This window comes from Phytophthora ramorum, assembly GCF_020800215.1.
Source record: "Phytophthora ramorum isolate Pr-102 chromosome Unknown Phyram_PR-102_s0005, whole genome shotgun sequence".
Lineage (NCBI taxonomy): Eukaryota > Oomycota > Peronosporomycetes > Peronosporales > Peronosporaceae > Phytophthora > Phytophthora ramorum.
In genome coordinates, this window is record NW_027150651.1 from 3,030,108 (window position 1) to 3,043,926 (window position 13,819).

The 13,819-nt window shown below is 52.8% G+C and overlaps 3 protein-coding genes across 3 annotated transcripts; all 3 read left to right on the forward strand.

Annotated features, from left to right (window-relative positions):
- Positions 1 to 1,010: 1,010 nt before the first annotated feature.
- On the forward strand, positions 1,011 to 3,867 carry KRP23_6708 (Protein PNS1; the record flags this gene model as incomplete). The annotated part of the gene is made up of 2 exons (XM_067891933.1): positions 1,011 to 1,412; positions 2,365 to 3,867. The coding sequence occupies 2 exons, from the start codon at positions 1,011 to 1,013 to the stop codon at positions 3,865 to 3,867; spliced, it is 1,905 nt and encodes a 634-aa protein (XP_067746242.1).
- Positions 3,868 to 8,545: 4,678 nt separating this feature from the next.
- KRP23_6709 (Fanconi anemia group J protein) lies at positions 8,546 to 11,554 on the forward strand (the record flags this gene model as incomplete). The annotated part of the gene is made up of 1 exon (XM_067891934.1): positions 8,546 to 11,554. The coding sequence occupies one exon, from the start codon at positions 8,546 to 8,548 to the stop codon at positions 11,552 to 11,554; it is 3,009 nt and encodes a 1,002-aa protein (XP_067746243.1).
- A 1,046-nt stretch (positions 11,555 to 12,600) lies between these two features.
- Positions 12,601 to 13,680, forward strand: KRP23_6710 (uncharacterized protein; the record flags this gene model as incomplete). The annotated part of the gene is made up of 1 exon (XM_067891935.1): positions 12,601 to 13,680. The coding sequence occupies one exon, from the start codon at positions 12,601 to 12,603 to the stop codon at positions 13,678 to 13,680; it is 1,080 nt and encodes a 359-aa protein (XP_067746244.1).
- Between the last annotated feature and the right edge of the window lie 139 nt (positions 13,681 to 13,819).

The window sequence follows — 13,819 nt, forward strand, 5'->3', positions numbered from 1 at the left end:
CGGCGTATCAAGTGGAGTTGGGAAAGCGCCTTGCTGATGGATCCTTTGGCTCGGTGTATCTCGGGAAGTGGCTTGGCACCGATGTAGCGGTGAAGAAAATTAAAGCTGATGCTCTTGGTGCAGATAGCTACGCCGAATTCTGTCACAAAGAGGATCTGTGGCTCACCTTGAACCATCCGAGTCTGCTCAAGTTGTTCGGCGCATGCCACGTCGGACGACCTTTTTCGTGTGTGAAGTAGCAAACCTCGGGACCGCTAGTATGTATCTGCAGGGGAAGCCGCGGCGAGAAGTCTGGTGGTCTACGTATCGTGCTGCTCTGGGACTCGAGCATCTTCACTACCGCGGAATCATCCACGGCGATCTGAAGGGGAACAATATCCTCTTAGGGGGTGACAAGGACAAAATTGACGTCAAGCTCGTTGACTTTGGATTAAGCTCCTTCGGAAACCGGCAGAGGAAGCTCTTGACAGCCACGGAGCCATTGGCGCATTTCGATGGAAGGCTCCGGAATGTTTACCACTAACTTTTGCTTCGGACATTTACTCGTTCGGCATGTGCATAGTGGAGATTGCCATAGGCGAATACTCGTGGGGAACGGCGACCCCTGAAGCACTCCCAATGGAGCCTCGTGGAGCGAATGTGTTGCTTTGAACCTGCCAGACGGACGACTCAGCGCTGGCGCAGTTGTTGCCCTGTGGCACAATATGATCGAGTATGAAGACTTGTAAAGCGGTGAAGTGATCTCAGCCCGCTTCAAACTGCCCTGTCCTATGCATTCAACGATGCCGAACCTCTGCGTAGAGCTTTCAACGACGCAGTTCTAAGGTGAAGACTGCGCCATCACCACGAGTAGCCCATATGAAACACCCAAACATGGTGTGCTGCTTCACTTCTTGAGCCAGTAAAGCATGGACAGGGAGCGTCGGTATTGACGATCCAAGATGGAGCCGGGGAAGCGTTGTTGCCCTCGATGCAGGTCTCCATACACCTTCATTTGCCTCCTCCAAACCATGGCGCTCTTGAACTCGCTGCTCGCCGCGCTCTTGGTAGCAGTCGCTGCCTACGTGTACCGCACCATCTACAGCTTCCAGGTGAACCACAGCGATGTCGCGGACTCGAAGCTGCCGGTCTTCTTCTTCCACGGCGTCACGGGCAACGCCACCAACGGACGCAACATCAAGGCCAACCTCACGGCTGAAGGCCGCGTCTTCGTGGGTCTCACCTTCTGCGAGAACGAGTGCTCGGTGCAGTCGGTCACGGCGCAGATCCCGCTGGCCGTCGACCAGATCCGCAGCATCGTCAAGAACGACTCGCGCTTCGACAACGGCTACCACTTCGTGGGCCACTCGCAGGGTGGCGGCATCGCTCGCGCCGTGGTGGAGAACATGGACGACCACAAGGTGCACGCGCTCGTGAGTCTGGCCGGCATGCAGAACGGCATGTTCTACGGCCCTCAGGCGGAGGACGTCGTGCCGCTGTACATCATGGTGAATGTACTAGGGCCTCAGCTGTTGACCTCCGACATCTTCGACTTCTCTAACTACACCACGGCCGACTGGCGAGGCAAGATCCAGCGCGACCTCGCCGTCCTGGACGGGAACCAGACGCTGCAGGCCAAGTACTCGCTCATGAACATGGCGCGTCCGCCCGTGAAGGGCCACTTCATCCACAGCAACCAGTACCTGCCGTCGCTGAACAACCTCAACCCGTGCGAATGGTACGACGTGGGCTGCCACTACACCAAGTTCCGCCACAAGCGCAACTTCCTTCGTCTCAAGTCCGCGCACTTCTTCGCGTCGCCCAACGACGGCGTGGTGGGGCCGTGGCAGCACTCGCTACTGAGCCACTACAGCGAGGTGGACTCGGTCGAGGAGATCGAGACCAAGTTCGAGCAGTTGACGGTCGTGGACATGAAGGACACAGTCGCGTATCAGGAAGACACCTACGGGCTGCGCAGTCTGCACGAGCGAGCAGCGCTGCACCGCACGACGGTACCTGGCGTTTCCCACAACTGCTGGCTGGCAGACGGCGTGCGCTTCGACGCCCCCGACGAGCTGTGCAAGTGGCAGCCCGTGTGGGACGAGTTCGTGTACCCAACATTGCAGTGAAAGTGCAACGACTAGAACTAGTGTAGCCATCTGTCCGATTGGATTCCTCAATATCCAGGAGTGTTTACTACCACGTGCGGTGCAAAGATGATTGCCCGTGAACGGCGACACTTTCTCGGTTTGTGTCCAACAAACCGCAGTCAGTTTCCGTCTCCGTTTCGCGACGGTCTCACTCTGGAATCGACCGCCCCACCAAGACACCTCTCCGTCGGTTATGTCGTCTCCGATCTTCGGTGCGAGTGCGTACCGCCACCAGGACTCCCGGCCGGCCGAGTCGCCTGCTGCAGGAGTGCAACCGTCCGCTCCTCCTCTCGAGAGCAATGCGCCGCCCGTCAAGCGCGAGTGCAACGACTTCATCTTCCTCCTCCCGTTCGTGGCCGTCGTGGTGCTCACCGCCGTGTTCGCGGCCAAATACGGCGACGAGTTCATCGACGCCACGCAGGTGCAGGACGTGTCCGAGTCTTCGGGCGTCAAGCTCCTGCTGCGCGTCGTGGGGCTCTCGGCGCTCGCGGCCGCCGGCCTGTCGGTTGTCTGGATCGCCTTCATGGTACTGCTGGCCGAGGTGCTTATCTGGGTGGCCCTGCTCACCATCATCGCGCTCAACATCGCGGCCGCCATCTTCCTCACCAAAAAGGCGTACGACAGTGGCGCCGACTGGTACTGGTGGCCCGCGGTCGTCTTCGGCCTCATTGCGCTGCTCACCATCCTGTACGTGTGCTGCATCCGCAAGCGCATCAAGTTCGCGGCGGCCCACCTCAAAGTGGCGGGCAAAGCCATCTTCCGACTGCCCATGACGCTGCTCGTGGCGCTCGTCATGGTGGGCGTGCAGATCGGCTGGGCCGTGCTCTGGGTGCTCGGCAGTCTCGGCGTCATGTTCCACCAGGACTACATCAAGCTCGAGAGCACGTGCACGACAGAGAGCTGCGACCTCAAGTACAAGACGGGGGCGATCGTCGGCGTGCTGTGCGGCATGCTGCTCGTCTACTTCTGGGTCACCTTCGTGCTGCGCAACATCATCGGCGTCACCACGGCCGGCACGGTCGCCGCGTGGAAGAACGCCGCCAACACGCCGTTCATCACGACGGGCGCGTGGCTGCGCGCAGTGACGCTCAACCTCGGCAGTATCTGCTTCGGCTCGCTCATCGTAGCCATATTGGAGACCGTCGTGTGGATTCTGCACATTCTGGCGTGGCTGGCCGGCCGGAGCGGCAACTGCTGCCTGGCCTGCCTGCTCTCGTGTCTGTCGTGTATCATCTCGTGCATCGAGAGCTGGATCGAGTTCTTCAACCGCTTCGCCTACTCGTACGTGGGCTGCTACGGTTACAGCTTCGTGACGGCCAGTCGCCACGTGTTCAAACTGTTCGCCGCCAAGGGCTGGAGCGCCATCGTGAACGACGACCTCACGGGCAACGTGTTCTGGCTAGGCAACATCATCATTGGCGCCGTGACCGCCTACATTGGCGTGCAGATTGTCGACGACACCGACACCGCACGACTCGCCATGTTCTCGCACCCGGACGTCTTCGTGGCGTTCTTCTGCTTCTTCACCGGCTACGGAATCAACAACTTGTTCATGTCGATCGTGGCTAGTGCGGTGACCACCATCTTCGTACTCTGGGCCGAAGACCCGCACGGATGGCAACTCACTCGCCCCAAGCACTACGAGACGCTGCACAAGGCGTGGCTCAAGATCTACCCGGACGAGTACAACAACGGCTACGGCAAGCAGGCCAACACTCCTATCGATGGCCGCGTCTAGAGACAATCATTTATTGCGAATGCAATGGATCGCTACCGACCCTTTCCTTGACTAAGTATTACACGTATTAACACATTATTCCTCGAAGAGCGTCTTAGGTACAGAGTCCGAAGGGGCTAATGCCTGAGCCGGCTATCACCATGCAACCCTCCCCACCTCCAGGTAGGCCACTAGTACTTTTCTGCTACGTCTTCTCTTGAAGCAAACTTGGACGGTGCTCAGTCTCGACATGCAGGTCGCGTGACTTGGCATCCGTTGAGCAGCTCTCGAGTCGACGCAGCATTCTCCTCGAGCCTTACGTCCGCACTGGGAGATCCGCCAAGAATATCAGTTCTGGATATGGCGGTAGCTCCTTAGCTAGCACCTTCGAGAACACCTTCGAATTGGTGGCTGCGGATGTTGCTGGGGTTCATGAGAACAATGTTGAAATGCATACGAGCAGCAATGCGAGCGGCAGGGGAAAGGGGGGGGGGGGGGGCAATTGCGTAGGTGGTATACAATAGAACTGCACGGACATACCTTCCCATGCCAGCAAGACCAGCTCCCCTCGCTAGTGTTTTACACTTTCCTCCACTTTATGAGAACACGTAAGTTCGTCAAACAATAGCCGACATGATTCACGTGTCGCCTCTGGATTTCTGACTTATCGTACCCTTACCCTCAGACATCGGGCAAAATAAATGGGATTTGATTGGATCAAAATGTAACCTTTTTGTAGCCATTTTGGAGCAGCATCGGCGTACAGTGACCCAAGAACACATCATCACCATGCAAGTACAATTATAATATGGACAACACGATTACAGATAACGACTAAAAGCCTGAAAAACCTGAGAAGGCTTCTCTTCATAACCTGTTTCGCAGGAAGTGCAGATGAGAACAAGGAAAAAGTACCGGCTCCTTCCAGCACGACAAGAGCAGGGACAACAAACTAATCCACTTCAACAAGAAGACAAAAGACGGCGAGCTCTGTTGAATGGGCAAGTGTCGCCGAGGGATAAACTACACGAAAGGAACATTCATGCAGCAACTGCACGATTGCTAGCTTGCGCCACAAGTTCACTGCATTATCGCCCCTGTCGTGCTCCAGTTCCTCTTATCCAGCTCTTCGCGCGAAGGCTAGGGGTACCAAAGCTCGGATTGACAAGCGCTACGTATCGATTATTAACCCAGCGCGATCGGTTGAGTTGTTTTCGGTACGGAGCAAGCCTGTGTATACCAGCGATTCGCACAGGCACCCCGAGAGCAAAACTCGACAAGAGCACAGCTCGTTGGCACAGAAAAGAAGCGATAGCTCTCCAGAGCGTCAAGTTCAGCGAGGTGCGCACACCACATACTCACAGTTTGTTCAAAGCGGTTCAGCTGTTGCAAGTGTCGGCGCGCAGGCACCAGACACCGTCGAAGTGACCGCGATGTTGCCAGAGAAAAACGCTGTTTCTCATGAAAGCGACTTAGCAGTGGCTTCGGAACAGATGTCATTTGCTTTTATTCGACATCGTGGTCTTGCTCATCAAACTTCTCCGCCGTACGAAGTGCAACAAAATTCAAGGTTCTTGTCTTTGAAAATATCGCCATGACATTTTTGTGTGTTCACTGTCAACGGGGCCGTTTGGACAACGTACCGGACTTAAAATGTTCGAATCATGAACGGCATGGGCGTCAATATCTGCATTCCCCATACTATCTAGAGATGCATCTTCTTCACAAGTGTCATGTATCTCGTAATCTTCAAATTGAACGGCTTTCTGATCCAAATTTTTGCTCGACGTACTTAACGCTTCCTCTTCTTCTTGCGACCAACCGAACTGGTGAATCAGAGCAGCCACCGTGGCCTTGCTGCGAGAAAAAGTAAAATCGTGCATATTTCGCATCATCTAAACAACAAAATCACTACGCTGAGATCCCCAAGCGTCATATGCGTCTCGCCACGTTTCGTCTGATCACCGCGAGCGGCCTGTCAACTTGACAATCGAGCGAAAGCTCTTGAAAAGAACACGCGACCAAACACATGCTTCAGCTTATCTTTGTTCGTTGAATCGCTGAATATACATGGTATATTGTACCTAGGGAACGGTATCGCTAACTCTGACACCAAGACAGTGTGTTCTAAAAAGCGGATGACCGTTCGTAAATGGAAACGAGATAGTGTTGGCTCCTCGGACTGTCGTCAATTATACTTCATGGTGAGCTCGTCACTATCCAGTACGCTCACTGCGGTGGCCTTAGAGCTTGATCAACCACTACCATCAGACCCGATCACCAATTTGAAAGTTGATGAGGATATCGTCGTATATTGAGAAGTCTTGCGATGCGCGTCCGTTAGCTTCAAAGCCTAGTTCATGGTCACGTACTTGAAGAGCTCGGTGGAGTTCAAGAAGTGGCGGACAGTTCGGCTGGAAATAATCAACTTTAACTGCTCCTTGACCCCCGACGAGCTCAGCGTCTCTTGGAGTGTCGCTCGCACAACACGGCGGCAGTCGCGCGTTGACATCTTCCGCGCCGAAGCGCTTACCATACGCGTCAGGATCACGCAGGTAACTGGATATATGCTTTCTGGAGCGACCTATAGCAACAGCTATCTGGCTGGCGCTGACACCTTGAACTGCATAGGCATCGATCTGACTGCGCTCATACTCCGTGAGTTGGCCCTTCAGGCCCATGACAAGACGGAAAATGAGCATCTTGCTAAATGATGTGTGGTACAGATAACTTCTCAATAGCCAAACTAAGTCAAAATAAGTGTGCTCTCTTTTTGACCAACCTGGCTTGTATAGAAACTCCCTCATTATGGCGCGGATTCCACTCAAATTGAATTGGCGGAATCAACGCATTGAGCACGTTCATTGGTTCCAGTTTGGGTGCCAAAATCGAAAAGTTGACCGAGTTATGCGGGAAATATTGGGTGGGCTATCCTTTTTGGCCAGCACTGTAGGACCGCCTGGTTCCAGCTACCTTAATTAAGCTAACCGTACACAAAATCGCACACGCTCAACGAAATCCTACTTGTTACTATGCTGTGCCCAAGCTTTTGTTTTTTTTATTATGTATTATTACAACCTCTCGGTTTTCTGCAAGAGCTTGCTTTGTTGGTTTAAAATATTGTAAAAGCTGGTTCTGTGAATAACTACTTTCACTTGAGGCAACCGCCACTGTAGCATCCTGTGTATCGTATCACTCCTGTCCTAAGCGAACTTTTGTCCTAAACGAACATGAGTATCTGCCAATAGTGCTGCAAGAAAAACGCATATGACTTTGCATCCTGCCCGCACCAAAACGCTATACCGAAGCACTAAAACTTAGGACACCCATTTCAAATGTTAAAGACGGGACGACACTGCACCACCGGTACAGGCAGAAAGGCGAAGCACTACAACTACTAATTTCACTTTAATAGACTTAATTTTTCTTGTATAAAATGTAAAGATAACCAAGCGAGCTTGGAATCGTAGTTCAAATGATAAGAGCACCATGGTTTGTGCGGACGGACACGGGTTCGATTCCCGTCGTCTCCATATTTTTTTTTATATACCGTATTCCTTCTGTGCTTACTGACACCCATATTCACGATTTAAAAGGCGCACTATCACCGAACATAGTAGTTACCTTCGAAAAAAAAAATGTGATTGATTCACTGTACCATCGGTATCGCTGCCTCGGCTTCTTGAGGCAAAATGGTAACGACTCCAGGAGCTGGCAAATACTTCATGTCTGCCACCTTTGCACTTTTCCAGTGCTCCTGGGGCACCACCAACTCCTTCTTCAACTGATATATTACTTTGCGTTTTTGCTCGCTTCCTTCGTCAGACAATCTAGGGTAAAAGAAACACAGAGTCTCCGCCATTTTGTTGCACCTATTGTTGGATTTCGTATCACGGACCGAGACGTTGATGATGTTGAAGGTCAATGTGAGACCGGGCATGTGCAAGTGAAGAGCTGCTGCGCTCTAAGGTATAGTCAAACCAAGGTGTACGGGTCTCTCTGCATGTGAAGCGCGGCTGAAGCGCGCTGAAAGACCGTTGGAGCTCTAGTGTTCTAGACTAACGATCTCAATCTCAATCTTTCTTCTTTTCTTACAAGTGGTGGCCTCGGGTTGTACGGGTCGCGTGCAGAGTCCAAGACCTATTGCAATGAAGAACCACCTCCATCTTATGCCGGTTGTGAAGCTGGTGCGCCGGAGCGTTTGTTTCGTGCGGCCGCCCCCGTTTAACCGCCCTTGGTGCTGTGGCATCCCTCGCCAACCGATGTATGTAATACACTTTCTGTCCCTCACTGAATCTGTCAGTTAGCACATAAGGTGCGACGGTACATTATTCACTGACTTCTGATTGGCTATTTTGATTGTCAGTAATGAATGCTCGTCAGTAAGCACAGAACGAATACGGTAAGTTTTGGTATTTTAGCATTAAATCTTACCTGTTGCAATAACATAACTGCCCTATTCTTCGTTCGCTTTGATACGGTATAACCTGGCTCGAGGGAAGCAGCCGTAACCATTGTGCGGAATACCCGGCTGGTATGAGTCTATTTGGAAGGAGTATGAGATGTCACAGGTGTCGATGAATTTTTTGCTTATTGTTGATATTGTTCAGGATATTCAGCTTCTGCTGCGAAAAATTCGACTGGTACCGCTATATTTAATATTTGCCGCAAATTTAGCTTTTTGGCGGGAAGCGTAGCCATGGGCGACGCCGTGGGGCCGCAAGCGTCTGAAGCGCCCGTGGAGAACAAGTTCATGATCATGGGCTACAGCGTGGCGTTCCCGAGCGGCAAGCGGCCGTTTCCTGCGCAGCTGGCGGTCATGAACAAGGTCTTGACAGCTCTCAAGACGGAGCAGCACGCGCTGCTGGAGTCGCCCACGGGCTCGGGCAAGACGCTGGCGCTACTGTGCTCATCCCTGACGTTTCAGAAGCAGTTTGTGCAGGAGAAGATGGCGGCGCTGAAGAAGGAGATGGACGACCCCAAGGTGCTGGAGCAGGAGGCCAAGAAACAGGCCCAGGAGGTCCGATTGAGGACGCTGGAGGCTCAGATGCAGGTGATGGAGGCCCAGCAACAGGTAGAACAGGCCAGGAAGCAGAGACACGAGAGGGAGGATGACTCTACCCAATCTACCTATCAACCTACCCAGGAGATGAGTGTAGACGACGACGACGAAGACGTGGCAGCTACTCAACTGGCTTTCGACGACGGGCGGTTGAGCAATAACGGCTGGATGAGCACCAAGAAGAGGGGTCTGGAGACCAACTCTATCGCTCCCAAGAAGAAGCGGATCCTGCCGAAGTCGTTTGGTTTTGCGGCGGAAGATGCTGGTAAAGCACCACAGGGGGTAGAATCTTTTGATGTGAGTACAGTCACTGCAGATGGGAAGCCCAAGCAGAAGCGGGTGGTGCCGCCTCGCATCTACTTTTGCTCGCGGACGCACTCGCAGCTGGCGCAGGTGGTGGACGAGCTCAAGAACTGCCCCGTGACGTATCTGGACTCGCCTGAGGACGCCAACGCGTACACCAAGCAGCTGCAGACGTGTGTGCTAGGCTCGAAACGCAACCTGTGCGTCAACCCCAAGGTGAATAAAGACCCGTCGCAAGTGGACGAGAAGTGTCGCCTGGCACTGGAAGGCTCGTCCTGTTCGTACTTCAGGAAACGCAAGAAAGTGAACGACTTGCGGCGGAACGTGCCGCCCGTGTGGGATATCGAAGACCTCGTGCAGCTGGCGCAGAAGCACCGCGAGTGCGCCTACTTCCACGCGCGCGAAGCGCTGGACCACGCTAACATCGTTTTTGCTCCTTATAATTATTTGCTGGACCCGACCATCCGTGACGCTGTCGGTATCACACTAAAGGACTCGATCATCATATTGGACGAAGCGCACAATGTGGAGGATACATGTCGCTCAAGCGCCAGTGTGGAGGTGACCACTGACGTTCTGGCCGCTTCGATCAAAGCGTTTTCGATCGTGATCAAGCATGGCAATCGACCCAAAACATACAACGCGCTGCTGAAGCTCCTGAATGGAATTAGTCGCTGGCTGCAAAGTGTGGATTTGAATGCCAACGCAATTTTGCAGCCGTCGGGATACGATGAGAAGAGCAAAGTGTGGGATGGCACAGATGCCCTAGCGATGCTGGCGGAGTACTCTGGGCTCACTAAAGACAACCTGGCCGAGATGAAAGCCAATGTGCAGGAAGTTCGAGAGTATGAAAACGAGTTGGCCAATAGTGGTGAATCGGCCCAGCAGCCGACGACACAAGCGTCTCAGGATGCTGCCGCGAACCCTACGGGCGCGTCTGTTCTCCTAGGCGCGCTGGCATTGGCAACGGCGCAGAGCATCGTGAATGTCGTCGACTATATGTTTAGGGACGCGCTCAAGTATATCGACGACTTCAAACTGGTCGTGATCAAATCGAAGTCAACCTGGAGAGAGAATGCTAGCTTCCGATCGCCCACTAAAAGGAACGGCGGCGACGAATGGGAGCTGAAGATGTGCATCTGGTGCCTGAATGCCGCCGTGGCATTCTCAGATATTGCGAGCCAAGCCCGCAGCGTCATTCTCACGTCTGGAACGCTGAGCCCAATGGAGTCATTCGCCGGAGAGCTAGGTGTAGATTTCCCTATTCGGCTGGAGGCGAACCACGTCGTGAACATGCGCAAGCAGGTGTTCATTGGGGCCGTCATGCACGGTCCTGGCAATGTTGACCTTCAGTCCACGTACAACAATCAGCAGGATATCAAATACCAAGACTCGGTGGGCCAGTTGCTCCTGCAATACTCACAGGCAGTCCCTGGAGGGATCCTCATGTTCTTCCCTTCGTACTCGCTGCTGAACAAACTCACTACACGCTGGAAGAAGACCAAGCTGTGGAGCCAACTGGAACAGTTTAAGGCCATGTACTCCGAGCCACGCAATGCCGGTAAGGACTTTGACGCACTGCTGGAAGATTACAAGAAGACCATCGCCAACTGCGCGGATGCTCTGGATAATAAGAGGGAGGGAGCGGCTACGACGGGTGCCATCTTTCTAGCTGTATACCGCGGAAAGGTGAGCGAGGGTATCGATTTCTCCAACGACAATGCACGAGCCGTGCTGTGCGTGGGTATCCCTTTCCCCAGTGTGAAGGAGTTGCAGGTGTCTTTGAAGCGCAAGTATCAAGATGAAAAGAGCCGCATGAATATGAAGCTCGTGAACGGCCATGTTTGGTACCAGCTCCAGGCGTTCCGCGCGCTGAACCAGGCGTTAGGTCGCTGCATTCGCCACCGTCAGGACTACGGCGCCATCATGCTGCTGGATTCCAGGCATCGCTTCAACAAACACACCAAGTCGCTTTCGAAGTGGATGCGTCCGTACATGCAGGAGTTCGAGCACTCCCAGATGTGTATTCCCATGTTCAGCGATTTTTTCCAGCGTAATCGCCTGGAGCTGCCGCATTCAGTGCCGGAACCTCCTTCAGAAACGGCCGGGTCTGCTTCGTCCGAGTGGAAGTCAAAGCGAGCAGCTCCACTCGTTCTCAAGTACGAGACGGACAGCAAAGGCAAGAAGAACAGCGCTAAGGTCAAGCGGATGGCCACGCCCTCGCTCTCGTCCACATTGACAACTGTGAAAGACTTCATGGCAAAGCAGAATCAAGAAAAAGACCCGCAAGGAAGCGTGTTCTCGATTTTCCGGCAGCAAGCCCCGAAGAAGCCGCCGAACTAGGATACAAGACAAGCAAGTACGATGGACAACAAGACTTAAATATTATGCATGGGGTATCCTTGCTTTGGACACTCTCAGGACTCATGCTGTTTGTTAATAGTCATTTGCAGCCCGAAGCAAGTTTGCCTGCTAGGAACTACAACAAGCGTATCCAGAGCGACCATCTCCGAGTTGGGCCGGTAATAACTCCACTTCTCCTCCGTTAAACCAATGAAACTCGATGTGCTTAGATACTACTCAGGCTCCCTTGAGGCAACAGCTAGAGATCGAAGCAACAATTCCTTGACCTTCACTTCGACGAACTCTCAGGAATTCGTAGATACGACCACAACGAAGCAGCCAATTTATCACTAATGTGCGCGACTGCAAACGAAGAGAGTTTGCCGAAACTTTCAAGCTTATTGACAACAGGTAGTGCAGAGTTGTTGGTTAGACTTGAGAGAGCTGCACGGACAGACCACGTCTGGACGGGGCAGCAGCTCTCTCTTTGATTTTGATCAATACATTACGGCAAGAAATCCTCTGGAGCAAGGCCAGCTCCCCTCGCTAGTGCTTTACACTTCCCTACGCTGTGAAACACACGAAAGTTCATCAAACGATAGCCAACATTCACGGTTGCCTCTGGATTTCAGACTTGTCGTACCCTCTGACATCGGTGAACGGGAGGATTAAAAAACTTCTATTTCATATATTTTCTTTAGATAATCTTGTTTTTCGTATTTCAAAATCTCTTGGAACTCGAGATATGTAGGCAAAAAGTGACCTTGATAGTCAAAGTCATTTGGAACCTTGGGTAACAATGAAAAACACTTATGAATGTTGCGTAACTTGTCACAACACGCAAGCTGCTTCGGTAGTAACCAAATCGTAATTGCAGTCGGCATATCATGAAAATGTGGCAGCTCTTTGAGAAGCCTATGACGGGAGGCCCAGTCTTGTGATTTACGCTTTCACACGTTGAGTACTACAATATTTTTTCCCACTCAAATCCGACGGTTGCCCGCAGTTTGTGATCCGTCGCGCGTCCATTAGCAGAATCGTCTTCCATGGAGCCTCATTCACTGTCATCGTCTTCCTCATCTACAATCCCGTCGGTGCTGGAAAACAGCGACTGTGACGAGGACCAGTCTGGCAACTACGCCGAGGAAGAATTTGAGTCGGAGGGCGACCACGAATCGCCAGTTGCAGCGCTTGTCAGTTTGAATAGCAGCAGTAGCGAAAAGTACGGGTCGGACGAATTTGAAGATGATCATGAAGTATCTGGTGCCGTTGAAGGCGTCGACATTGGGAGCAGCGAAGGCGTAAATGACTACGAGTTGGAGTCGTTCGAGCGAGACGATGAAGCGAGCAGTGGGCAGGAGTCTGCGGCCATGGGGGAACCTGCGGCGGAGTGTGCACATCGCGATCTTGTTCCTTACGAAATTGGCGAACAGCAGAAACAGCTAACCGAAGCTGAAGAGCTAAAGCCAGCAACGGAAAGAGCCCTCCAGCCACAGCTTGGAAGCTGGTGCTCCAAGAAAATTCAGGACTTGAGAGCTGCCACATCAAAAGTGGAGAGCGACCAACCTCAGATCAAAAGAGCCCTGAACAACATCCCGGCTGACGTAGTCGAGAACTTGATCAACCGGGCGACAGCTTCACGCCGTTCGCGATCGAATCAGAATATCTCGAGACCGTGTCTGACGATCAAAGTTCCTGCTGCGTTGATGCAACGCGCTCAGACGCAACTATGGGTCGCTAAATCTTCGAGGGAGAACACTTCAACCGTGCGTCGTCCTAATAAGCCCACGCTAGAAACCCATTCTGCGTCGACGCGCTCTGCGGCGCCTACATTCTGCTGCGTGAAACGCGAAGATCTGCTGGGAAAGCTCGCCACGATACACTTGTCGGAGAATGCTAACCGGTGGGCAGTATCGGAGTCCGGAGGACTCAGTGTGGCAACACTCGATTTCGTGCAAAGCATGGTAAGGAAACAACGGGAGATTTACAGTTCAAGTAGTTCAAGTGATGAACCTGGAGGAAAGATGCTGCATCGAGTCACGATGACTGCGAGGCTGCAACTTGAAGACTCAATTGCGTTGCGACATCAAGCTGCCGAGCTTCTCGGCCGAGCCAACGAGAGATAAATCACAACGCTGTCTGCTGGCGAGAAATTGCTCTATTCAGTGATTTCTGCAGCTGATGGATACTCAGCTGCTTCATCCGCAGCAGTGCTCGCACTATTGACTCTATCTCCGGCTGTCATAAGAACATGAACTTGAAATA